The following is a 26,479-nucleotide window of genomic DNA, read 5'->3' on the forward strand; positions in this document are numbered from 1 at the left end:
CCGGGCCGAGCCGGGCTTGGGCCTTGGGCCCGAATGGACACCCCTAGATGTAGATATGGATGCTTGGATGTCTGTATCAGTCTAACAACTTCAATTACATTTTTGTTACTATATATAAAGGCTATATTTTATGATCCAGAGTTCTAAACTTAAGATTCTTAGTTCCATCTTCCATGGCACACATTGGTGGGTTCTGATTTAAAAATTTCTGTTTACTTAATAGTTCTTGGATTATATGACCTAAATAGTTTAAGCTTTATCTATTTTTCCCATGTGTAATATCTATTAATATCTGTTTTATTCCCATTTAATCCGTTTTTCATATCCAATTTTTGATAAAGACACACGCGCACGCATTCCCTATATACATACACACACACGCATACATGATATAAATTTTCTTTACTGAACTATATTTTTATCTGTATCGGTATCCAAATATCGTGAATCCCATATCCGATACCTCTGCACCCCTAAACTATGCAGCCAATACCTGACTAGAAACTGTTAGTAAGGAATTGGACAAGTTATAAAGCGATCTTATACCTCTTGGTTGAATTGTTGTTTGCCTTGTGCTGCATCTGGCCTTAAAACTTTAATGGCAACCGGAGTATGATCCAAACGAGCTTGGAACACAGGCCCATATCCACCTTCACCAATCTTCAAAGACTCTTTGAATTCATCAGTAGCCACTTTGATCTCCTCGATACTATACTTTCTATACCGAACATCATTGCCACCAAGGGTTTGAAGTGCTGTCTTCCTCTCTTCTGCCTCACTTTTTGCTCTCCTTTCAGCGGTCACTCTCTTCCGTGCCTCAAGCTCTGCAATTCTTTGTGCTGCCTCAGCTGCTTCAAGGGCAGCTTTGCATTTTGCTTTTTCCATCTTGGCGATTGCGAGGGCTGCCTCTTCGGCGCTTCTCAGTTCCTCAAACTTTCTGGCTTCCTCCATTTTCCACTGGTGGAGCTCATTAGCCTGCACTCCCATGCATGTACATTCAATTAGATATCATGACAAGACATTTCTAATGCTCAGAAGAGGATTCACATATATATCTGAAAGTTCAAATATTAAATATAGAAATTATATATTACGAGCCAACTTAGAACAAAGCATGAAGAGCACAAAATACAGGTTTATTTATCAAAGGCAGTTACAGATAGGGTCCCTGTACCGTTGCCCAATTGCGAATAGACCCTGTACTATTGCCCAGTTGAGGACAGATGCCCTATACTATTGCCCAATTGTGGATAGGCTCACTGAGTGATTTTTTTACTCTTTTACCCTTGATAGGTCTATTTGTCAAAAACGAATTTCTCTTTCTGGGGCTAAAACAGTCAAAAAAATTCACTCAGGTCTGCAACAATAGAGTTAAGGAGGTCTACCAGCAATCGGGTGAAGGTACACGAGGTCTATCCGCAATGAACCCTAATAAGTAGGATCAAGTAAAAGTTGTAAAATTTTGTGTATTAAATTTTTTTTTTTTGCATTAACTTTTCATCTGTAGAAATGCATTTCCATCTTTCTTCAGGTTTTTGTTTATGAATGATTGTTGTATAAAAAGTAATGTATATGGCTGCATGCTCACATGCGCAAGTCTATAAAAGTTACAACGGGGAAGGAAAGAAATCAATGTTGTAGTTCAATACTCCTCCAATAATTATTTCTTCTGCGGCAATGAATCTATTTTCTTCAAGCTTGCTTTTATATATGCCATACTGAAATGAATCTCACCTTCTGTTTTGCAGTGATTGCTTCTTTGCATGCGGTGCTGTACATGTCCATAGTCTGCTTTAACTCAAGCCTCAGCCTTTTCATTTCAGCCTCAACATCTCGATTAGCCTAAAACAATATGAAGAGAAACAAACTTTATCCACATTTAGTTTTATAAGTGAATTTAATGGTATTTTCTTCAAAAGGTTAATTGCACATAGCCCCCACCTGCGGTATTACTGCTTTGAAATTACTATCTCTGTAGTTTCATTTTGGCAGGTAAAAACACACAAAAGAGTCAAAAAAAAATTAACTCAGGGGGTCTGCCTACTAAAACCAAACTACGTACATGGAGTACTAGTAAGTTCAAAACAGGTTTACAGGGGTCTATGTGCAATTAATCATTCTTCAAGGTACTTACACCGGAAGGAGGAGAGGCACCCCCAGGAATAGGGCTTGATGAGAACTCAAGCAATTCAGGGAAGTCCATTGATCGGCGACCCATGCTGGAAGTGTCTTCAAAAGAGTCGTTAAAATCGGAGAAACTCGAGTAATGACCAGAATCGAGGTTGTCAAGAAAGTAATTGTTGGGTGATGACCGAGCTCCTGGCCTATCTCTCTTGCTAGCATCAGAAGATCTGGGAGCATCAGAATATCTTTCGAAGGACCTTCTCTCTGGTTGAGGAGATGGAGCATATTGGCCTCTCCAGTTCGTGATTCTTGCTGACCTATACTTTTTAAACAGATATAGCCAAATAGGTAAGTCATGGATTTGGTTTTTTTGCATATCAAAATAAGGGGATAGCTGGATCGCTGGTCGCGATATTCATCTCATAACTGGGTGTTTACGTACCTATGTTTGATTGCTTGGATGACCGGTCAAGTAATTAAATACTAGTTGAATCGTCAGTCAATTCTAGCGCTTTCCGGCAATTTAAGTTTTATGTTCTCATATATTTTTAAACAATATAGTTTATCAGAAGTTAATATTTTCAAATAAAAAAATGCAAATGCAATATAATTACCCAATACAAATGGACCGATATTATCACAAATTTCATTTCCATAAGTGTTCAAGATATTGGACATAGGAGTAAATCGGTTATGTCAAATGAGCAAGACTCTTTTATGTCACGGCAACGAAAATCTCTTATGTCAATTGGCAGAAAACATTAGAAATGATCAATGATTTTGATTAGTATTTAATTACATGAGCAGCCATCCAAGCAATTAAAACATAGGTATGAACATCCAATTATGATGTAAATACAGAGAACAGTGATCCAATTAACCCCAAAATAAGTAAGCTGACATAGATACCCACATGCATGTATGTATACATGTACACATATATTTTTGGCGGGGATATGATATGTTACATGAACATAAACTTTGTTTTATCTATAGCTCATCTCCATCTTCTTAGTTTTCCTGGCTGAAATTTGGATAAATTTCACACAACTCCACTAAAGTTTGGGACAATTTGAGATAACCCTGTAAATTTTGTAAATATCACCTAACTATTAGGGTTTTATCTATAACACCTGATGCGATTTGAAAATAGATAAAACCCTAACAAGTGGTATCAGAGCAGCCAGGTTCGACGCAGACGATTTGAGGTCAGAGACATGGGATCTGAGAAGGAGACGTCCAAGATCAAGAAGTTTGATGGGACAAACTTCGGGTTCTGGAAGATGCATATAGAAGACTACTTCTATCAGAAGGATCTATATTTGCCATTGGGAGAGAAGCTGGCGGATATGAAGGATGCAGAGTGGAAGCTATTAGATCGGAAGGCCCTTGAAGCAATCAGGTTGACCCTGTCTAAATCTGTATCTTTCAACATCAAGAATCAGAATTCGACGGCGGATCTCATGGCTGTGCTATCTAGTATGTACGAACAACCATTTGCGGCGAATAAGGTACATCTCATAAAGAAGCTGTTTAATTTGAGGATGTCCGAGAGCCAAAAATTCAAGGAAGCAAGAACCCGACTGATATGCTTACGAAGATTGTCACTACGGAGAAACTGAAGTTGTGTTTAACTTCAGTTGGCCTCATTACTTGATGATATGGGAGGTTGTCGCCGCAGGAAGAGGTGATGAGATTGAAAGTTAGTCTCCAAGTGGAAGATTGTTAGGTTATGTAGAGCCTAACTGTCAGACTTGCCCTATACTTCTATTTTGAAGAGGAAACAAGAAGAATTGAAGAAACAGGAACGATGGCGTTGAAGTTCATGCAAAACAACAAAGGAAACAGTTTGGGAGCTTCACGGTCGATCGCGAGTGGCGTGACGGTCGACCGCGAACGTGCACAAGACCACGAAAAGTCTCTGGACTTTTGGCGGTCAACCGCGACAGCATGTGCGGTCGACCGCGCCAAGCCCTGTAATCAGGATTTGATCTCTAGATTTTTTACGGTCGACCGCGACTTTCCTTGCTCTGCGGTCGACCACGAGTCGGGTTTTGGGCCTGAGCTATTTTTCTGAATTGTTTTCAGAATCCTGTTTGTATTAACCCTTATGTTATTAAATGGGAGATTAGGGAAATTTGTAAGATTGACGAAAATAGTAAAATTTTCCCCTATGGCAGCCGTTGACGTAGCTTCTCATATCGAGAAATGAACCACATAAATCTTGTGTGCTTTGTGTGATTGCTTTTCCTCTCTTCTCTCTAATCTCTATTTTCAAATCGCATCAGGGATTATAGATAAAATCCTAACAGTTTCCTGAAAGTTTATAAGAAGTTCAGGGGGTGGTTCTGAATATAACGTTGATGGTTTTGATTTTTGAAATAATATTAAAAGTTTGAGGGGTTTTTTGAAAACAATGCTGAAAGTTATCAGGTATGTTGAAAAAGATTGGGGGTTACGCAGACAGGGGGTATCGGGGTTTGTGGTATCTCCGAATGGGACAAATTTTGGGGGCTTATGTAAAATTTACCTAAAATTTACCCCTGAAATACTTTCCTTGAGTTATTCTGTTGAGGTTTTCTTAACTCTCCTCTTCTTAAGAGCATACTGATACCATGGGATAAAAAGAGCCACAAAATTGTTCTGCATGCTATGTAAAAGCTTCTCCTCTCTCTTGTATTCAAGTCGACGCAAGTTTGTCTAAAACTCGAATAGATGTTTAGAAGAGTATCACTCTTTAATTTTCATACTATACTTTATGCCGAGGGGCTAATTTTGAACGTAGACCTTCTGTACTATCGCTGTTTGAACTTACCACACATGCACTTTCATTTTTGCAGATGGACCCCTGGGTTATATTCTTTTTACTCTTTAATTCTAAAGTGGACTTAGTGAGTTCACCTAAGGGTTAGGATTTAAAAAGAAAAAAAAAAAGAAAAAATTCAGCCGAGCGGCCTATCTGCCAAATGAAACTTACAGGGGTAATTGATTCAAAAAAGCAATTACTACTAGGGAGGGGGTCTGTGTTTCAATTAACCCTTGTGATAATTTTATTATGACAAACGCAGGAAACTACGTACCTATCACGCTCTTCTTGATCAAGAAGTTGTCGGGGAATCTCCTGCACCACTTGTCGTGGAGGCATAGCGGTATTGGGTGCGACAGACTTTGCTGATCGAACTGTTATTGGCTTCCCCTTGTATATAACATACACTGCGCAGAAGTCTGGTGCGGTTTTAGTCAAGGTTGAAGGAACATCAGGGTTCTTAAATTTCCTGCAACGTTAAAAAAAATAAAAAATAAAACACTTGATTCTGACTATGAAGATTTGAGAACGTCGTCGACTAGGTTTTTGAAGCGTCGTATTAGAGGGGACAAGAGTTATCAAGACCTCGTTATTGCATTCCTGTTTGAGTTGCCGACGACTATGTTTTGGATATGGTTAGCAGAAATGTAGTCCACTATGGCCTTGCTAACATCAGAATCTTCGAGGACGACCTCATTGATTTTCATCTGAAGGTTTCAAGAGAAAACCCAGGTAAAGAATATTGTTAGCCACTTGGTGTAATTAAGGAATTTTTGAACTGTGCATGCTAAACTGCTGCTTGTTCGAACAAAAATGTACAGGGTTAAATGCGCACAGATCCTTTGTAGTGTTGCGTTTTGGAGCTTGTTACCGCCGTAGTTTGATTGTGGCAGATATATTCCTCCAGTGTATTCTTGACCGTTTTACCCTCGCGGGGCCTGTTTGCCAAAGGCAAATTTTCTTTTTCTCTGAGGGCGAAAGAGTAAAAAAAAAAATTCTCTGGGAGGGTCTATCTGCCAAATCAAACTAACACGGCTGATGACTTCCAAAGTGCGATACTACATCTGTAATTAACCCGGATTTATAAGTAATGAGTGATATATATACTCCTTTGCGAGCACAAAAACCCTTGTACGGGAGAAATAATTGTTGCATCTCTTGATCAATTTGAGCCCTTGCAGCTTCTGGGCTTTGTTCAACCATTGAAAATCCAGATGGGAGACCATCTGCAGCAAACAACAAGAAAAGAGAAACGAAAAATAAAATTTAAAAAAACATGATACTTTTGTGAACAAATTGTATTTTGACATGCATATATACTATCTAATGAAGGAAAGCTGTTTAGTCAATTTGGTCTGCGTTATTTCTTGGTTAAATTTCACAAGACTGCCCAACTTTTGGCCCACTTTGAGCTTAACCCTTACTTTTGGGTGCTCGCAGAACACCCGTAAGCTTTGAACTCTTTTCAGCATCCTCCCAAACAACATATATAGACCCCCACTCTTTCGTTTGGGGTTGATCAAAATTTACCCTTTGGGAGTTGCGCACTCTTGGGGGTATGTTGAAAAGAATTCAAACTTGAAAAATTTTCCATGGACCCAAAACATGGGACCAATAGGGAGGACAAGTGAGGTGTCCCTCTCCTATTGGATAATGAGTTGGCCATCATTAATGATGATCAACTCATCCAATAGGCGAGGGACACCTCATTTGTCTCCTCTATTGGTCCCATATTTTGGGTCATGTAGCAAAGCTCTTCAAACTTATGTGGTTTTTATGAATGCATCAAAAGTTTTTTTTTTTTTTTTTTTTTGGGGTGGGTGGGGGGAGATTAATGAATTTTCCTAACACTTTGTCCTTCATGAGGAAAAGAAAAAGGTATACTTACTCCTGGTCCGCACATGAATGAGTGTGATCTTTTTGCTGAAGTTGGCGAGATTATCTACCGTCCATTTTACCGCCTGTTGACTCAGTTTGTCCCTGTCTATGGCCACCGCCGTCGACGGGACGGCAGAATACTCCTCCAATTGCGACGGAGAAGTAAATGCGTGGGATTGCATTTCCACGAGTCAGTAAATTAATGCGGGGGAAAAAAGAGCAAAAATGAGAGAGAAGAGGAACAATTAATGGAGTGGAGATGGAGAGAGAAGATTAATCTCCTCCTCCTCCTCCTCCTCCTCCTCCTCTTCTTTTTTGGCTTCTCTTTTCTTTTCTTTTCTCTCTTCCTTTGCTCTGGGAGGAGGTTGTGCAAGTTATGCAAAAAGACGAAGCTGGAGATTATTCTAAAGGTCAGGTGCCAGAATTTTGTCTTTTTTCCCGCATTGACTGATGCGCACCTCGAAGTGCTTATTTTATTTGGGGTTGACGTACCGCCACGTGTCGGTGTCAGCTCAATTGGTGGAAAGCCGAAGACCGGTTCAAACAGGCCAATGGCTGAAAATGAAGCCTATGTGGAGTCACTGCAAGGATATCTACGCCACATTGCTTGTTAAAGATAGGTGAGAGGTTGATAAACGTGGGCTTTGAATACCCAAATTCTTATTCCAAAAAAAAAAAAAGTATATATATATTAGTTACATCTAAGACACATAAAAATTATATTTGTAATTAAGAAGCTAAAAATATAGTATGGAAATAATTCATTGAGACCTTCATTTGAATAGTCGATGCATATTAGTAAGCTATTCACTTTCTTATGAATTATGGTGTTATTATATTGTATTGATTCATATTAATACTCGAACATATATATTTTGTAGTACTGAGTTATTGTCTTATTTAATCATTTTAACCTTACAAGTTTATGTTCTAAATAAACTTTAATTAAGATACACATATATATTGACGCAGACGTAGAAACGGGGAGGCCGATCGGATATCGTTCCGATGCCGACGAGCCCTGACAATAGCAGGTAATTCACGAGTTTGAATCCATAAGCTCTAAGTTTATCAAATTTGAGAACGAAAACAAGGAGAAAAATTCTCTTGATTGAATAATTGAAAGTTAATTGTTTGATTTACAAAAGAAGCTATTATATAAAGCCAAATAAATCTATCCTAACTCTAGAAGGAAATAACCAAAAACGAACTCCTTTCCTAATTTGTTTTTCGAGTCGGCACGAGGCGTGCCGAGTAGTACCGCCTTTCGTGTCGACTGGACATGAGTCGAGTAAGTATGTCGAGTGGTTCCGCCTTTCATGTCGACTGGTATGTATGAGTCGACTCGTCCTGTCGCCTGTCGTCTCGTCCTGTCGCCTCGGGTCGTTTGTTCGTCTCGGTTGGGTTGCTTCGCCTTGAGTCGTCATCTCGACTCGCCTGGTTTGTTGTCGTCTCGTTTGGTTTGAGTCGAGTCTTGTCTCGTCCATCTGGTTAGTCGTCTCGTCTCGCTTTTCATTCATCTCGTCTTGTAGATCTCCTGTATCATATATCCTATTTAAAAAAAAATGAAATTTGTATATGCATATGAGCTACCACACAACATGAGCTACTGATGCAGTAGTGAGCTTCTCATAAAACGGGCTACTATAAGATGTTAGTAATTTATCTGCTTAGATGAGCTGGCAGGGTGGATCCGCCACTAGTCTATTAAAATGATGAGTGGTGTTAGGGGCACACCCCAAACCACACCTCCAACCACACCTCCCCTCTTATTCGTTACAGTACTACGGGCCCCACATGAGTTTTTAAATTTTAAAAACTTATGTGGGGCCCGGAGTACTGTAGCGAATGAGAGGGGGAGGTGTGGTTAGAGGTGTGACTTGGGGTGTGCCCCTAACATTTCTATAAAATGATTAGGTGACTCATATCCTTTATTTATATACATACTAGTGTGTACGCCGTGCAAAGCACGACCATCTGTTTTTTTTTAAACATTGCATTTTGAACCTGTCTCTTTTTAAGGTTTAATATATTTGATTTGATTATTTTATGTTTAAAATTAAAAATCATATCTACTGCTCTATATTTAAAGAACAATCCAAATATTTACTGTCATGTACAGTAAAATACTATAGCACAAACAACAAATTTACTCCTCTAAACTTAGAGGAGGATATAAAGATTTACTATTTATGCTACAATACTTTAAATGTATTATTTACTGTATCATAAACAATAAATCTTGGATCCTCTGTATACAGGAGTAGATGTATATATGAGATCCTTGTTTATTTACAGTTTAACCTAACTTGTTAAACATGAAAGTTGTTACAATTTATGAAATAATTGATGAATAGCGAAAGTGAAGGGTTGGGTTATGCATCGATTACTTTTGATCAATAATAAATGCTTATGCAAATTTATATAAGTTTAACGTAAGTATGATAATAGTGAATCTTAAGAATAACAAAAAATATGTTCGATAGAATTGCAAACGGTACACTTTACTAGTTAGTTGTATTTTTAAATAACTAACTAATAATTTTTTGGGAAAATTAAATAATAATTTAGTATGTCTAATTTACTACTTTAGTATATATTTTGCTAGTGAACTTTTTTCGATGATTATGATCTTGATGAGCGTGTATATACAAACTAATATTTTCTCTGAATGGTGTGCAAAATTTTGAGGATAATAAGAAGTGAAAAATTCAATGTTTTTAAAAGTTAAATGTGTAAGATCCAAAAATTGGAAAGAAATTTCTTTTCTTTCTTTTTTGGCATATATACTCCCAACTTTAACTTTAACTTTATTACATATTCACCGAAAATATGCATATTTGATAATTTGTACCTTACATTCTTTCTTGTCGTATTTTATACATCATTCATTTAGAACCGTTAAAATTCACAAGGGTAAATTTGCAAATATGCGTATTTGTTGGGTATCCGCAAATATCACACATTTGGATTATACAGACAAAAATCCTTATTTTTTTAGAGAGACATCTCTTCTCGATTTGAGCATTAACGTCTAAAATTAGAGGATATTTTAACTCACTATCAAAGTCATATAGGGGTAATTTGTCAATATTCAGATATGGAGAATAAATCTGCAAAATGATATATGTTTGGGGCATATAAGTAAAAAACCCAGAAAACCTCCAAATTCTCAGCTAGCAGATGCCGAATCCGTTGATCCTCACAGTTAAGTCTCCGCTCTTCTCGTTGACTCATGCATATCTTAAACGCACGAAAAAAAAAAAAATCCTCAAGCTCAACAAACCCTAGCTCTCCCTTCTCCATTCTCGCTCCATCACCCACAGATGTCGGTCATCTCCGACGACGTATCAATCTCATGCCTCACGCTCACCGCGCGCTCCTCGTCCACGTCATCCCCTCTGTCACCTCCGTCCCAAATCCTAGTAAGGCTTTACTGTTAATAGTGAAAATGCGATCAATTTCATATTTTTTAAGGATTAGTTGCACTTGAATAACCCTGAACTTCGATTTTGACAATTTGATACCCCAAAGTATATCAACATAGAAAAGTGAACGGGAACCAATTTTCTTATGGAATTTAATTTAATTTAATTTTTATTTTATTTACTATTATTATTATTATTATTATTATTATTATTATTATTATTATTATTATTTGAGTTTGAGGAAAGTGAGGAACAAAGTTAGGGCTTTAGGAGTATCAAGTTGCCAAATTAACATCAATTTGAGAACTTTGAGTTGTCAAATTGTCAAATTTGAAATTCAGAGAATCATAGTTGAGAAAGGGTGATACTTTGGGACATTAAAGTGCAAATCAGCCTACTTTTTATGATTTGTAGTTTCTTTGATTATGTATGGTTTCTGTTAAGGGAAGCTTGGACTGTGTTCAAACTCCGATATTGTGAGGGTTGAGGATTATAATTCTGTAATCTAACATGTTAGTAGTTTGAGCGGCATTTCGGTTCGAAACCTGCACTTACATGCCCATATTTTTTTTAATCCGCTTTAAATTCGGGGCTGGTGGGATTGAGCCCTGTTGCTCTGATACCATGTTAAAGCACCCTTTCACTACACAAAAAACTTTGAGGTGATTACGAGGGTTGAGTTTTATAAATTTATATTCTAAATATTTTTGTATTCGTTACATTGTGCAGCAGGGAAGCGCATCCCTACTGGGGAATTGGAGAGGGAGGTGGTGGATTTGTATGTTCAGGATTTGAGGTTGAAGGCTCAGAAAGTGATGTATCCATTTAAAAGGCTATGCCCGAGTAAAAATGTGAAAGATTGGAGCCTTTGTTTCTCTTTATAGATTTTTTTTTTGTTGTGTTTGTTCTGTTTGATGATTGACTTTGTGTTATGTAGGTTGATACTTTGGTGTTGAATGGACAGAGCCCTGCGGCTGCGCTGCTGAGGTTTTTATTGGAGTCAGGGATGAAGAATTTAGTGCTGGGATCTTCTTCTTTGGGTTGGTTTAGAAGGTATTGGGTTTTTCTTTGGGTATCTTTTTGTAGTTGATTTTGAATATGATTCTTAATTTCATTTTTGCACATAACTTTTGGGGATTTTGCAAAAAACTACCATAAACTTTTTCTTAGATAAGTTACCACGAACTTTTAGATGCAGAGAGATACTAGAAATTGTTGCTAACGAAGTTAACGATCTTGATTAAAGGTCTAAACTGCCCTTAAAAATAGAAAATATATAAAATAAGAGCAAAATTGTTCAGAACATATCTCACACTTGATAATTCAGTCTAGTTGTCGCGAGGCATGGTAGTTATGCAAACCACCATAGTTCATGGTTGTCTTCTGAGACTTACACTTTAACTTCCAGAGAAGGTTGTCGTGCAATTGTTGCATTGAGATAAATGTGAATTGAACTTTTCTTTATTCTCCTCTGCATTAAATGTCAAAGTATGGCTTATGTCGAGCAATAAGTTTCGTACGCTTGGATTTAATAATGACAAACAAAGTGTATCGTTCACAACAATGTTTGAAAAGTCAGTCGATACTGATACACATCAGCTGTGCTATCAGATTTGGATCATGATGAAGCAAAAAACTCTAATAAACCAGTATAAGAAGTAACTTTCCGGTTTTATACCATTTACGTGTGAGATGAGTCGAAACTGATTGATATTCCAAATAGTGGTCTGTATGGTTGATAAAAGGAGATACGGGAGTGGATGTACTGATAATTTATTTCATATCTTTTCTTAGAGAAAAAACAGTGGGAAAATAGTGTTGTACATATTAGACCTTTAAATTAGACATATTTCGTGATTAATCTCTTATATCTTCATATTTCCTATTGCGTTATATTACTGGTTATCTCTAACTAGAACATGTAGTTTCCTTAAATATACTCCGCTTACTCTAATAAAGTAAGGTTGTGATCCTTTTTACCCTATATTTATCTAATTAAATCCTTATTGCTAACTCCCTCGAGTTCCTCCCACCAAACCTAAACGAACGACATCACAAATATAAATTCTCTTTCCAGCTAATTTCTTCCCTCGCACTGAACATAAGCTTCTTAGTTCTTTCCCCTTATTTCCCAATTATGTTGCATGAACACTTCCATTGCCAAGTCATAACTGTGTTGTGCCAAATATATTGCCACTTGCGTCAAAATTGTTCAATACATGCCAAACACTTCTTACTTGTGTCTTCAATTCTAGATGAAATTGGGGTAAATCAAAACCACTTCTTCATGATAAGCTTCTTATATTGACCTCCACTTTTGTCTTCTGCAAGTAACTCTTCTCCTTAACTTCAACTTGCAGGATACTTAAGGGTCCAGATGTGCCTACTACTATCTTAAAATCAGCTCCTGATTCTTGCAACATCTTTATTGTTTCTCGGAATAGGCTTACAATGAAAGTTGCTACGGAATCAATGATAGGTGGGTTTGAAAATGTTCGTCCCTCACATTAAACTCTGTTACATTATTGCTTTTCATGTTTCTGTTGTTCTAATATGCATTATATTTTCTTCTCTTTATTTTTCTTGCAGGGAGTAGCATAAATATGCAAATACAAAAAGTTAGTCTAAAAGCATTTACCCAGAAGGAATGGAACTGCATTTTTAATAAAAGTATATCTTCTCATAGTGCAGTCGATCCTGAAATATTGCATTTATCCGTACCTTCAGATCTTGATTCAGATTCTCAAGTCTTCCAGGATGGCAGTGCTTCTATCACGTCTGGTGGGAATTCAGAAACTGCGCTTATAATACCTCAAGGTTGTCAGAAGAATGGAGACAACCTGGGCAAAAAGATTCTAGATTTTCAAACATTAAGAAAATATGATAATTTATCTCCATATAAAGAAGTCCCTTATGTCATCATGAACTCAGAAGATGTAAGGAAACAAAACTTTTCCTTCAGTCTTTTTTTAAGTTTTTCAGTGTCATCTGTCATAGATAGTGCACCATACCACACTATAAATTGTCAAATTGGATATTAATATATTAGTCATATATTAGCAGGCTGAAGCTCCACAGGAAGTAGTTAGACTGCGGAAAGAATTGCAAAATACTCTGGCAATGTACAAAAGAGCTTGTGAAGGCCTGGTTCATGCTAAGAAAAAGGTTAGTGTTGCATTTATCTTTATGCCTAAAGGGCTGTATACCTGCTTAACACATGAAATGATGCACATCAAGCACATGGTGTATTGTACATCCATCAACATATTCATCATTAACCTTCTTACGTGTGTATTTACTGATGCACCAAATAAGGTCATTATCCAAACAGGGAACCACCAGTTTTCATTGAATGTGACATTATGAAACATTAAGATGTTAGCAGTATAAGCAGCAAATAGTTTACCTGTTATGGTATTAGCTTAATTAATTCAACTTCATTTCCACACTTCTATTTGAAATACTTGACCTGTTATGGTATTAGCTTAATTGATTCAACTTCATTCCCACACTTCTATTTTAACTAGAAAAGGTTGCTTTATTATTCCTAGGATATCTTAAATTCAAGTTGATCATATCCATTTTCTAATTTTTTGTAAATTTCCTCTATGTTGTATATCCTTGCTATTACCACACTTCTAATGTGCCCCTTTCCTTAATTTCCAATTTTACTGAGAGCAGTTTCTTGCAGGTTGCTTTGTTATCCACTGAATACTCTGAAGATGCTAAAAAGGTGAAAGATGCACTGGAAAGAGAGGAGATGTTGAAAAGGATAGCTGAAGAAGAGAAGGCCAAACATTTAGAAGCCATCAAAGAAGTTGAGGAGGCAAAACAGTTACTCTCTAAAGAGGCATTGGATAGGCACAAAGCTCAAATGGTTGCCTGTGACATGTCTTCTGAGAAATTTAAAATCTTTGATTCTCTATTATCAAATGGAAAAAATTGTCGACGTTACTCGAAGAATGAAATTGAGGTTGCAACAGATAACTTCTCTGAGTCAAAAATGATAGGAGAGGGAAGTTACGGAAAAGTATACAAATGTAACCTCGATCACACTCCAGTTGCTATCAAGGTTCTTCGCCAAGAGACGCATGATAAGAAAGAGGAATTCATAAGAGAGGTATCTTTGAACCTTTTTTTTTCCCCACATGTTTTTTATTATTTATATTTTCCAGAATATTATATAATGTATAATGTTAGAGCTTAAGCATGAAAGCACTCAAGTATCTAAATGTATTAGGTTGGTTAGTTCAGTTTTGTTGACTATATGCTTAGATCACAACGTTACTTCCTTGTAGCTTGATACCTGCTCTATAGCCAACATCAAGTAGGATTCTCATTTATGTAGGGGGCTTGAAAAATCCTTTCCTGATTCATTTAAGAGGTAAATCCATAAATGTATAAATAATTCAATAAATCCAAAAAATTCTTCAAAGGTACTGATAAAATGAAAGTTAAGATCAATTCCTTTATTAGGAGAAACACCTAATCTGAAGGCAAAAAATCCATCATTGCATGGGATAATTAAAATGAGCAAAAAAAAAAAAAAAAAAAATCCCAACTAGAACTCATTCTTTTAGAAAAGGCTTGAAAAGATACCTCATACTTCATTTAAATAGCAAGTGGAGTAAATAATGTGATGAAAAACCAAAAGATCCTAATCTAGGACCGGTACTTTGTTAATTTTAAAGAAGCACCAACCCTGAACACGAAAAAAGTCCCACAAAGTAATCAGGAGCAAGAACTCTCATGAAAGAAAAAGAGGAGAAAGAATGGAAAAGATGAAGAGAAACCAAACTAGAGTTTTCAATCTTTGGAGAAAATTTCTCCATACTATTTCATTTAGTAAGGAGATGGGCAGCCTAATGATGTCATGAAACTAAACAAGTAAACATATTTCAGGACTAACAAAAATGGAAGCTTAGCCTATTTTCTCTGGGAAGAACACCAATTTTGCAGGCAAGAAAATCCCCTCATTGCAGAAAATCATGGAAACAAACGATGAAATTTGCCCAGAAACAACCAGCAGTACCTTAAAATTGTCTTTACTGCTTCTTCTTCGTCCATTATGTCCTTCACCATTCATTAGTAGCCCTGTAGTCATAATAACTTGACTTTGCTAAAACAAAATTTGAAAGTTTACATTTATTTTAAGATTTCTTTATACTTTCGTATGTACATTCAATAACACGCAGCATAATGAAATATTACAGGTTGAAGTTCTTAGCCAATTACATCATCCACACATGGTCTTACTGCTTGGGGGCTGTCCTGAAAATGGGTGCCTTGTATATGAATACATGGAGAATGGAAGCTTGGAAGATAAACTATTTTGCAAGGATGGATCAAATCCTCTTCCCTGGTTCGTTAGGTTCAGGATTATCTTTGAAGTGGCCTGCGGACTTGCTTTCTTACATGGAACAAAACCTGAGCCTATAGTTCATCGTGATCTCAAACCAGGAAACATATTGTTAGATAGAAACTATGTTAGCAAGATAGGAGATGTTGGATTGGCCAAATTAATATCAGATGTAGTTCCTGATGGATTCACTGAATACAGAGAAACTGTTCTTGCCGGTACTCTCTTTTACATGGATCCAGAGTATCAGAGAACAGGTACAATTAGACCCAAATCAGACTTATATGCCTTAGGAATTATTACACTACAATTATTGGCAGCTAGGCACCCAAGAGGGTTGCTGATGAATGTGGAAAATGCAATAGAAAGTGGTTCATTTGCTGATTTACTTGACAAATCAATATCAGACTGGCCGCTTCTAGAGGCAGAGAAGTTAGCGAAGCTTGCTGTAAAATGCTGCAGGCTAAGATGCAGAGACAGGCCAGATTTGGACTCAGAAGTACTCCCTGAACTGGAGGAGCTTTGCAAAGTGGCTAATGTTTGTTTCAAGTTGAGACAATGCAATGTTTATGCACCGAGCCATTATCTATGCCCAATATTGCAGGTGAAAGGTTTTCTAAAGTAGCATCTTAATGATTTCTCGTTCATCTTTTTCTTAAGGCTTATTTTTATCTTTGGTACCCTAAACTTTACCAATTTTTTTAAACTTTGAAATCCCAAAGTTTCAATCTCATGCCACTTTCACATACTCGTCCAAATTTCATTATATTTCTGTTAAAATGTATCAAATCTTTAGCACATGATACAGTTAGGTCAACTATACACTTCTGGTGAAAAATTATTTCCCCTACCCCATTCCTAGAATTGCACAAAGTATAACCAGGCCAAGGGCTCATCATCTAAAAAATACCCATAAATATTTACGGGCAATTACTTTTCATGAGAGGGGTATAAATCGACCTTAATGTATTACATGTTAAGCATTTGATATGGTTTTAACCGAAAGATAGTGTTGGGAGCGCGAGGCGCTCGTACCGCCGCGGAAGCTAATTAATCCCAAGAGAAAACAATCCTAGTTTAAGTTTATGCCAAACTCAAACTAAGCAACACAAGCAATGAACGACTACACAGATAAACAGTAAGTAAATTAGGCGGGACAACAGATATACGTGGTTCGGCAAACTTGCCTATGTCCACGAGAGCCACACAAATAATTTCTTATTTAACCACAAGAAATTACAAAGCTTATAAAAGTGAGAATCTCAAACTAGAGCTCTCACAACACCAACTACTTTCACTGTAGTAAATGCTACACTAATAAAGCAAATTTTTCTTGACCGAAAAATTTGATTCTCAAATTAATCTGGGGATTTCCGCTGGAGTTTAAAGCCGCCGCCACAGAGAGAATTTTCTCTCTGTTGAAATCGCTGAGGAAGGGCTCAGCTCAAACTTGAGAACATGGTTTCCCTTTTATAGGGAAACCCTAGGGCATGGGTGCGATATAGCTGGCCTCCACCCACGAAGGCAAGCTCCACACTTAAGCCCGCAGGCGAGCACTCCGCTCAAGCCCCGTAGGCGAGCACTCCACTTCGCCTTTCACTCAACAGGCGAGATCAGCTCTTACAGGCGAGTTCCCTCGACTGCAGGCGAGCTTCATTGCCTCTCCAAAGCTCGCAGGCGACACCCCATCAGGCGATTTCAACCTCGCCTTCAGGCCCTCGCCTGACACGTCCGCAGGCGACACACGCCCGCAGGCGACCTCCACAAGCGAGCTCCGACGCCTTCAAACCCTCGCCTGAGCTTCCTCGCCTCCACGTTTTGGCGAACCCTCGATGCCGTCGCCGTTCGCTGCCTCCACCTCCGACGATCGCCGTCGACGAGCCCGTCAAGGTCAGTATTCTACAATTCTTCACCTCGTCCATCATTTGATAAACCTCAAATCTTGAACGAACTCCAGAAGAACACCGCGAACACCAAACATGACCAAACTCGGCCAAACCAGCTACGCCACTATACCGTGGTTGCCTACGTACCCTTCACAGGGATCAAGCTAATCGTAGTTCTGCAATTGCCCTCTTGGGCAGTTCAACACGGGCTGATATGAAGCAAGTTCAAGCAATGCTGAAACTTGCTACTTGTCACCACCTTGGTTAACATGTCTGCTGGATTCTCATTCGTGTGCACCTTCATGAGAGAAATATCACCTTTCTCTATGACATCCCGCACAAAATGATACCAGACGTCGATATGCTTGGTACGAGCATGATGAACTTGATTCTTAGCCAAATGAATTGCACTCTGACTATCGCACCATAAGTTCACACTATCCTGCTCAATCCCTAAATTGTCTAACAGACCCCACAACCATAATGCTTCCTTCACTCCCTATGTCATGGCCATGTACTCAGCCTCTGTAGTAAAAAGTGCCACTGTAGCCTGTAACATCGATCGCTAACTAACTGGAGCATCATGTATACTGAATACATAACCAGTAGTAGATCGCCGTCTGTCTAGATCGCCCGCATAATCTGAGTCCACAAACCCATCAATCTGACATGTCTTTCCACCAAAACACAGACCCGTATCCGCGGTACCCTTCAAGTACCTCAGGACCCACTTCACAGCTTCCCAATGCGTCTTTCCCGGATTCGTCATGAATCTGCTGATCACACTAACCGCTTGTGAAATATCTGGGCGTGTACACACCATGACGTACATCAAACTGCCAACTGCACTAGCATAAGGAATACGCTCCATGTGTGCCTTATCTTCCGTTGTAGTGGGAGATTGTTTACCTGAGAGCCTGAAGTGTGGAGCCAATGGAGTCACCACTGACTTAGCACTTTGCATTCCGAACCTCACGATCACCCGCTCTATGTATCCCTTCTGACTCAAGAACAATCACTGATTTGCACGTTCTCTTCTAATCTCCATACCCAGAATTTTTTTAGCAGCGCCCATGTCCTTCATCTCGAACTCATTGCTAAGTTGAGATTTCAGCTTATCTATCTCTACCTTGTTCTTCGATGGAATAAGCATGTCATCTACATACAACAAGAGATAGATATAATCACCTCCACGAAGGTTCCAAATGTAAACACAACAATCATAGTCGCTTCGGGAAAACCCATGCTTCAGCATGAAGGAGTAAAATCGCTTGTACCACTGTCGAGGAGATTGCTTCAATCCATACAGTGACTTCCTCAAGCGACACACATGATTCTCCTTATCCTCAATCTTATAGCCCTCAGGTTGATGCATATAGATTTTCTCCTCCAAGTCTCCGTGCAAGAAGGCCGTTTTGACATCGAGTTGTTCCAGCTCAAGATCACCATGCGCAGTAATACTCAATAGCACCCGAATAGAAGTATATTTTACCACTGGAGAAAATATCTCATTGTAATCCACACTCTCTTTGTGCAAACCCCTTAGCCACTAGCCTCGCCTTGTATCTCGTACCACCGAGCTCTGAAGGATCTTCCTTTTTTTTATACAGTCACTTACAACCTATAGCTTTCTTTCCTACGGGCAATGGGACCACCTCCCATGTTTGGTTCTTCCGGAGAGATTCCATCTCCTCCTCCATCGCAGCCAACCAATTCTCGCTATCTTTATCCCGAATAGCTTCCTTGAAGGAGATCGGCTCATCTTCCTATACCGAGAGTGCGTACTCAACCAAATTAACATGCCTATAGTGCTTCAGGGGTTGATCAATCCTCAGCTTCTGTACCTGCTTGTATGCTCGCCTTGGCCTAGTGGAAGCCAAGCTATCCTCGAGCTGCTGTTATTGTAGTGCATGTGTATTCCCTCCTGCTCAAGCTCATCATCTACCTGATTTCCCACTTGAACATGACTAGAACCTGGTTGGTCTTTAGGTTCTAAGTCAATAACCTGGGACTTAGAATTCCCAACAGTCTCAACACCATCATCCTTAGGCACCCTAGTAATCATGGACTTCTCATAAAAGGTAACGTCCTTGCTGATCACGAACTTCGAGTTTTCTGTACACCAAAGGCGATAGCCTTTTACATCCTTTGCATACCCCAAGAAAATTACCTTCTTGGCCCTCGCGTCAAGTTTTTCCTTGTTGACGTGATAGTAGGCAGTATACCCGAAGATTCGGAGCCTCTCATAATCTGCATGCTCCCCTGACCACACCCGATAGTGTATATCACTATCCAATGTCGAATGTGGAGATCGATTCACTATATAGCAAGCTGTAGCAATCGACTCTGCCCACCATTTTTTGCCCAAACCAGCATAAGATCGCATACTCACTGCTTTCTCCCGCAGTGTTCGGTTCAGCCTCTCCGCGACCCCATTTTGCTGTGGTGTAGACCTGACTGTCCAGTGTCTGGCAATCCCCTCCTGATCACAGAACTTTTTAAAAGCACCGTCTGTATACTCTGTATCGTTATCAGACCTCAGTGTCTTTAATTTCTTGCCTGTCATGTTCTCAACCATCGCCTTTCACTTCTTGAATGTCTCAAATATCTCATTCTTATGCTTCAGAAAATAAATCCAAGCATACCTTGAATGATGATCTATGAATGAGACAAAATACCTGGAACCGCCCTTGGAAGTTGTCAAAACCGGACCCCAAACATCCGTGTGCACATAATCTAGTATTCCTCTGCTCTTGTGATTGCTTCTCAGAAATTAAACCCTGTGCGCCTTTCCATACACACAGTTCTCGCAAAAATCTATGCAATGCTTCTTCAGATTCTTTAGCAAACCCTCTTTACCAAGCAGATCCAGACCCTTCTTTGACATGTGCCCAAGCTGCCTATGCCATAACCGTGTGTGCTCACATGGGTCTCCACCACTTTCATCAGTTCCAACCGCTGCATCTCCCGTCATCGTCGTACCCGAAAGAGTATATAGATTACCGTGACGAACACCCTTTATCACTGTTAGGGAACCTTGAACAACCATCTTCACTCCATTCTCTGTTACAATCTTGCAACCCCCGGAGTCCAAAGTACCAACTGAAATGAGATTCTTTCGCAAGTCGGGAACGTGCCTTACATCTGTCAAGGTTCAAACCACTCCATCATGCATCTTGATCTTGATATCGCCTAACCCTACCGTTTTACAAGCATGGTTGTTCCCCATCAATACGGTTTCACCATCAATGCTCCTGTAGGTAGTAAACCACTTCCTGTTTGGACACATGTGGTAAGAGCAACCAGTTTCACCATCAATGCTCCTGTAGGTAGTAAACCACTTCCTGTTTGGACACATGTGGTAAGAGCAACCATAATTAAGAATCCACTCCCCGGAGGTATCCTCGTCACCTGTGACGACATAACATTCCTTATCGCTTCCATCCTCTGAAGCGTAGCTTGCCTCTTCCTTGCATTCTCGTTTTTCAGTCTTGTTGTTATTCTTTTTCCCACCTATTCTCTTGTTAGGACAATTGACTTTGAAATGCCCTAGCTCACCGCATTTGAAACACGGTCTTTCCGCAAGAGGTTTTGATTTTGATCTAGACTTACCTCTATTGCTTTTTTCTCGCTCATTGCCTCTTCCTCTGGCAAAGAACCCCTGCGCTTGTTCTTTGTTACCACTAGTGACCATATCACTAGTTGTAATTTTTCGAAGATCATCCGCTAGAAGCGCCGTTCTAGTCTCATCTATAGACAAACTATCACCCGCAAACATCAGTGTTTGAACCAGATTCTCATAAGATTTTGGCAGAGATAGAAGTAGTAGAAGAGCCTGATCCTCATCTTCCACTGTCACCTCAATGTCTTTCAAATCCGATGAGATCCTATCGAACTTGTTGTTGTACTCTCGGATTGACGAGCCTTCCTCCATCTTGTAAGTGTGCAATTTGGATTTCAAATAGATCCGGTTTGTTAGACTCTTCGTCATGAAGGTGCTCTCTAATTTTAACCACACGCCCGCAGCCGTTTCCTCCCCGTCCACCAAGAAAGCAACATCCCTTTCAAGGCAAAGGATAATCGACGCTCGTGCTTCCAGATCCAGCTCCTCCCAATCCTCATCAGACATATCCTTGTGCTTCTTTTCTTTTCCCGCCAAGGCCTTGTGTAATTTTTACGAAATCAGCGAATTTTTCATCTGCATCCTTCAATAGGAAAAATCATTCTTCCCATTGAATTTCTCGATCTCATACTTTCTCACTTTAACTGTTTTACTTGTAGATGACATTCTCCGCTTGTTTAGTAAAATCAATTCTCTTAGTAATTTCAACAATAATTGAGCACCACCTCAAATCAGAAATTTTACCATCTCCAATCTGAACAAGGGCTCTGATACCAATTGTTGGGAGCGCAAGGCGATCGTACCGCCGCGGAAGCTAATTAATCCCAAGAGAAAACAATCATAGTTTTTAAGTTTATGCCAAACTCAAACTAAGCAACACAAGCAATGAACGACTACACAGATAAACAGTAAGTAAATGAGGCGGGACAACAGATATACGTGGTTCGGCAAACTTGCCTATGTCCACGGGAGCCACACAAATAATTTCTTATTTAACCACAAGAAATTACAAAGCTTATAAAAGTGAGAATCTCAAACTAGAGCTCTCACAACACCAACTACTTTCACTGTAGTAAATGCTACACTAATAAAGCAAATTTTTCTTGACCGAAAAATTTGATTCTCAAATTAATCTGGGGATTTCCGCTGGAGTTTAAAGCCGCCGCCACAGAGAGAATTTTCTCTCTGTTGAAATCGCTGAGGAAGGGCTCAGCTCAAACTTGAGAACATGGTTTCCCTTTTATAGGGAAACCCTAGGGCATGGGTGCGATACAGCTGGCCTCCACCCACGAAGGCAAGCTCCACACTTAAGCCCGCAGGCGAGCACTCCGCTCAAGCCCCGCAAGCGAGCACTCCACCTCGCCTTTCACTCAACAGGCGAGATCAGCTCTTACAGGCGAGTTCCCTCGACTGCAGGCGAGCTTCATTGCCTCTCCAAAGCTCGCAGGCGACACCCCATCAGGCGATTTCAACCTCGCCTTCAGGCCCTCGCCTGACACGTCCGCAAGTGACCTCCACAGGCGAGCTCCGACGCCTTCAAACTCGCCTGAGCTTCCTCGCCTCCACGTTCTGGCGAACCCTCGATGCCGTCGCCGTCCGTTGTCTCAGCCTCCGACGATCTCCGTCGACGAGCCCGTCGAGGTCAGTATTCTACAGATAGAACAATACTTGCAAGGTATCAAAATGAAATGGGACTGAAAGTTTGGCCTATCAAAATGTTAAAAGAAAACTATCATAGTTAAAAAAAGGGGTAAACGCTGGGGTACCAAAGTGAAAATAAGCCTTTCGGCCCCGTTTGGCAAAGGGTTAATGAAGAGGGGTTAAAAAAAAGGATTAATATACTTAGCCCATTTGATAATCCGAAGGACTAAATTATTAACCCGTTAAATAAGTTTTATTTTAGCCCTTATGATCAGTTTTAGTGTTTGGGAATAATAATGATTTTGACTATTTTCTTTATAATTAGAAGGGTTAACTCTTATTCCATCTAAATAGGAGTATTAGTAAACCCCTCATTTTGAGGGGTTAACTCATTTTAACCCCTCTAGAGGGGTTAACTTAACCCTTTTATATTTTTTATGTTTGGCAAATTATGGAAGATTAACTCACTTTAACCCTTATATAGATTTGTTGTGTTTGGCAGGTTAAGAAGGGGTTAAGTCTCCTTAACCCTTCACTTAACCCTTTGCCAAACGGTACCTTCCTTAATAATTCAATTCTGATCATGGTGATACTTTGCAGGAAATTATGGAAAATCCCCATATTGCTGCTGATGGATATACTTACGAGTATAGAGCAATTAAAGCATGGCTTGGAAAACACAAGATATCTCCCGTTACGAAGCTCAGGCTTTCACATACCTGCATAATCCCAAACTACTCTTTGCTATCAGCTATACAAGAATGGAAGTCATCCTCTGGCTTACAACATCCTGAGAAATGAGATTGCTCGATACATGATCATACTCCTGTAACATTTCAACTTCCTCCGAAGTTACGGAGAGCTTGATTAATTTATGATGCAAATCTATCATAGTACCAGCATGCTTGAGAAATTTCTGTGCCTTTCAGATATTATGACTTGCACGGCATGTTGAATTGTATATAACACTGCTGATAATGTATAGAGAAAATTCTTCTCTGGTAGAAGAGATTACACATATTTGCGAGTATGTGCATATCATGGTTGTGTATTCATCAGTGTGAATGTGTCAGAGTTGTGCAGTTTTCTGGACCATGTCACATATTGTTTATATTAAATTGATAAGTTATTATCTTGTTGATGCATATATTTGCTCGAGCTTACCCTCTAGTGAATATTTATGTCTTTTCCTTTTCATTATTTGTTTCAATTTTCACTCCATGAGTATTGCAGTTATAAGCAGCTTTGTTTCTTGAACACAATGCAGAAGGATGTCTTCTTGAACACAATGCAGAAAGAATGCACCTGATATAACTTAAAGCAAACTATTTGAAATACATGAAAAATGATAAGGAAAGAAAAAAAATAGTTGTTTCCTCAATTTCCACATGGGACTAGTGATGAAGCTATCAAGTAAAAAATGTAACAATCATCGACAATTGCTTCTGTAAGCTCTTCCTTGAACAATGTCGATGTTTATTGTCTATATCTGATAATCGGATGTAAAATAAATACCGAAAATAGAATGAAATAAATAAGTATAGTTAATATTGCTAAAAATCAAGAAAATATAAAGCAATTCATCTCCGCCTTTTAGATACCAAGTACAGTTATAACGGTTTCTATAAACACTCTCAATAAGTTAAAAAATAATTATATGCACTGTGAAAAGTTCTTAAACTCTCACATTCATTGATCTTCACGTTGAACTAAACGACCATGGCAAATATCTAGTTTATTTATTTAAATATTTACTTATTTATTTATTTTTTGATGACCCAGTTCGGAATCAAACCCAAGGTTGTGGAAGTCATATTTGAACATCGTAACCGTCCAAATCAGCTATGGTGGGTTAGCAAATATCTATTCTATAAATCCATCAACTCATTCTTTTCTCATTTGAAATAGTATTTCCATCAAATACCTCTATCTTTGTAACTCTAAAGGAAATCATACCTTCGATTCACCAATGAACACTATTTCCCTAGTATTTCTTTATTGATGGAAAGAAGTAAAAACTTAACTTAAACATGCATTTCTAAAAAAAGGAAAGTTCATCCTGATAATTTCAAATTAGTAAACTAGTGACTGAAGTCAAAATTTCCTCACAATTACCAGCTAATTCCTGAATCATCAAGCATATCGCCAACCTGTCAACTCTCCTCTCGATTCCTATATAACAACAAACAAAACCTGTTAATTCCCATCTCTACTCCTACATAGCAACAATCAGCACCTGTACTCTCTACTCCACTCCAAACTAAACAATGTCTATTCCCTATAGGAAATACTCCAAAACTCACTCCTTTGAGTGGGATGATCAAATTCTTACTCTAGACTTCAACTCATATTCCTCAATGACTTCTTTATCTGAAGAGCTCAGAATTGGGCGTGCCTCAGTTGATTTCTTTCTGTTTTCTGAGTTTCAGTGGTTCGACAGGCTTCATGCCTTTGAAAATATCGAATCCACTGGAGCCTGGCAGGGTATTTCCAATCATCTTGAAAGCATCACTCAGCTCTCTCAAAATGCAAGGGCATTTATTTTAAGAGCGATACGTGCAGAGATTGATAATGCTTATCAGACGACTGTACTGCTGAAGCATTTTGTGCTGGCCATTAGAGTTAGCATTAGAGTTACGAAGCTTGTAACAAAGAGTGACGATGATGATGATGATGATGATGATGATGATGAATTTAGAGGGGGGATTTGTGGGCTTTGTGGAGATAAGCTGGAGATTAAGGAGGTGGGCTTGACATGCAAGCATGGCTTCCATTTGAATTGCTATTATAAATGGCGGGAGAGAAGCCACAAGTGCCCTGCTTGTGGACCTAAGGTGAGCTAAGTGTTTGATTGTATAGTTATTGATTAGTAAGGGGATTAATATTTTGATTTCTTGTTTTTCGCTGCAGGTTGAATGATGGAAGTTGAAGCATTTGACTCCAAGGGGATGGAGTATACCTTATTTAGTTTCAGTTTCTAGTTTGTTTGCTTGTTTGTTGTTGGGTTATCTATGATCTTATCTTGCTTCCTTAGTTTGTGATGTGGAGTTGTTCGTGAGAGCTCTGGGAGATTTGTCTTAGAAAAATTGTGCTGTTGTATTCCAGTCCTTTATTGGAGAATTGTCTCAGAAATGTCGCTGTCTTTCAATATGATGATGAGAATTATAGGCTTCATCTTGCAGTGCTATTGAAATCTATGATTTACATATGACCAGATTTACCTTCTTAGTACTCACGTGGTTTGTGTGGCTTTGAAAGAAACTAAATTGTTATGAGAAACGGAATTCATATTGACCACAACAAGAACTGCGATACATAATGATAATTGGAACAAAACCACATAATGATGCATTTTGAGATGTAATCCATGTGAATTATATTTGTGCTTATATGAAAGGGAAAAAAAAAACTGAATTCAAAAGGATATTATGACCATGCAATACCAGAATTTATGGAAATTGTAGATGATAAACTGCATGAGCTTGACGTAGAATCATTTTCACACGTGATCTTATCTAGAAGGTATCGCATCGCGCAACATTATGTTATAAAAGCCAATTATGATTGTAATAACTAATTAGATGTAGACTGTTATGATACATTTTCGAGATTGACATGTCAATTAAGGCAAGTTTTAATTGACAAATTAATTATGTGGCGCCGAACTATTTACATGAGTCAGAAACTTAAACCTTCCTACCATATTTGGGTTTTTCTTTTGGTCGAACGAGTATG

General features: G+C 38.8%; 2 protein-coding genes and 1 long non-coding RNA gene across 5 annotated transcripts in view; 2 read left to right on the forward strand and 1 right to left on the reverse strand.

The window, feature by feature from the left end:
- The window catches only part of LOC109827925, a 9,233-nt gene extending 7,105 nt beyond the window's left edge, over nt 1–2,128 (forward strand). Inside the window, exon 3 of the long non-coding RNA XR_002243538.1 lies at nt 1,749–2,128. This is a non-coding gene — a long non-coding RNA (uncharacterized LOC109827925). The remainder of the gene's footprint in view (nt 1–1,748) is intronic.
- The window catches only part of LOC109827906 (U-box domain-containing protein 52-like), a 10,261-nt gene extending 3,022 nt beyond the window's left edge, over nt 1–7,239 (reverse strand). The window contains exons 1-7 of the mRNA XM_020394933.1: nt 6,819–7,239; nt 6,038–6,156; nt 5,516–5,637; nt 5,205–5,399; nt 2,135–2,441; nt 1,735–1,842; nt 547–975 (exon numbers count right to left, since the gene is read on the reverse strand). Of these exons, the coding sequence (XP_020250522.1) occupies nt 547–975; nt 1,735–1,842; nt 2,135–2,441; nt 5,205–5,399; nt 5,516–5,637; nt 6,038–6,156; nt 6,819–6,990 (1,452 nt within the window). The 5' untranslated portion in view covers nt 6,991–7,239. The remainder of the gene's footprint in view (nt 1–546; nt 976–1,734; nt 1,843–2,134; nt 2,442–5,204; nt 5,400–5,515; nt 5,638–6,037; nt 6,157–6,818) is intronic.
- LOC109827930 (U-box domain-containing protein 34) lies at nt 10,167–23,889 on the forward strand. Of its 3 annotated transcripts, XM_020394969.1 has the most exons (10): nt 10,167–10,233; nt 10,966–11,087; nt 11,174–11,289; nt 12,597–12,715; nt 12,826–13,172; nt 13,297–13,401; nt 13,928–14,356; nt 15,450–15,852; nt 16,003–16,199; nt 23,345–23,889. In XM_020394969.1, exons 1-10 carry the CDS (start codon nt 10,167–10,169, stop codon nt 23,543–23,545), a joined length of 2,106 nt encoding a protein of 701 aa, XP_020250558.1. In that variant the 3' UTR covers nt 23,546–23,889. The 3 variants fall into 3 exon arrangements, with proteins under 3 accessions (XP_020250558.1, XP_020250546.1, XP_020250554.1); XM_020394957.1 differs by having other exon boundaries at nt 15,450–16,199; XM_020394965.1 differs by having other exon boundaries at nt 13,300–13,401; nt 15,450–16,199.

The sequence above is a fragment of the Asparagus officinalis genome, chromosome 1 (genome assembly GCF_001876935.1).
Source record: "Asparagus officinalis chromosome 1, Aspof.V1, whole genome shotgun sequence".
Classification (NCBI taxonomy): Eukaryota; Viridiplantae; Streptophyta; class Magnoliopsida; order Asparagales; family Asparagaceae; genus Asparagus; species Asparagus officinalis.

Coding starts and splice junctions, on each gene's coding strand:
- LOC109827930 (XM_020394957.1), top strand. CDS start 10,167: ATGCCTCACGCTCACCGCGCGCTCCTCGTCCACGTCATCCCCTCTGTC. Junction 14,357..15,449: donor AAGAGGAATTCATAAGAGAG/GTATCTTTGAAC, acceptor GAAATATTACAG/GTTGAAGTTCTTAGCCAATT. Junction 16,200..23,344: donor ATCTATGCCCAATATTGCAG/GTGAAAGGTTTT, acceptor GATACTTTGCAG/GAAATTATGGAAAATCCCCA.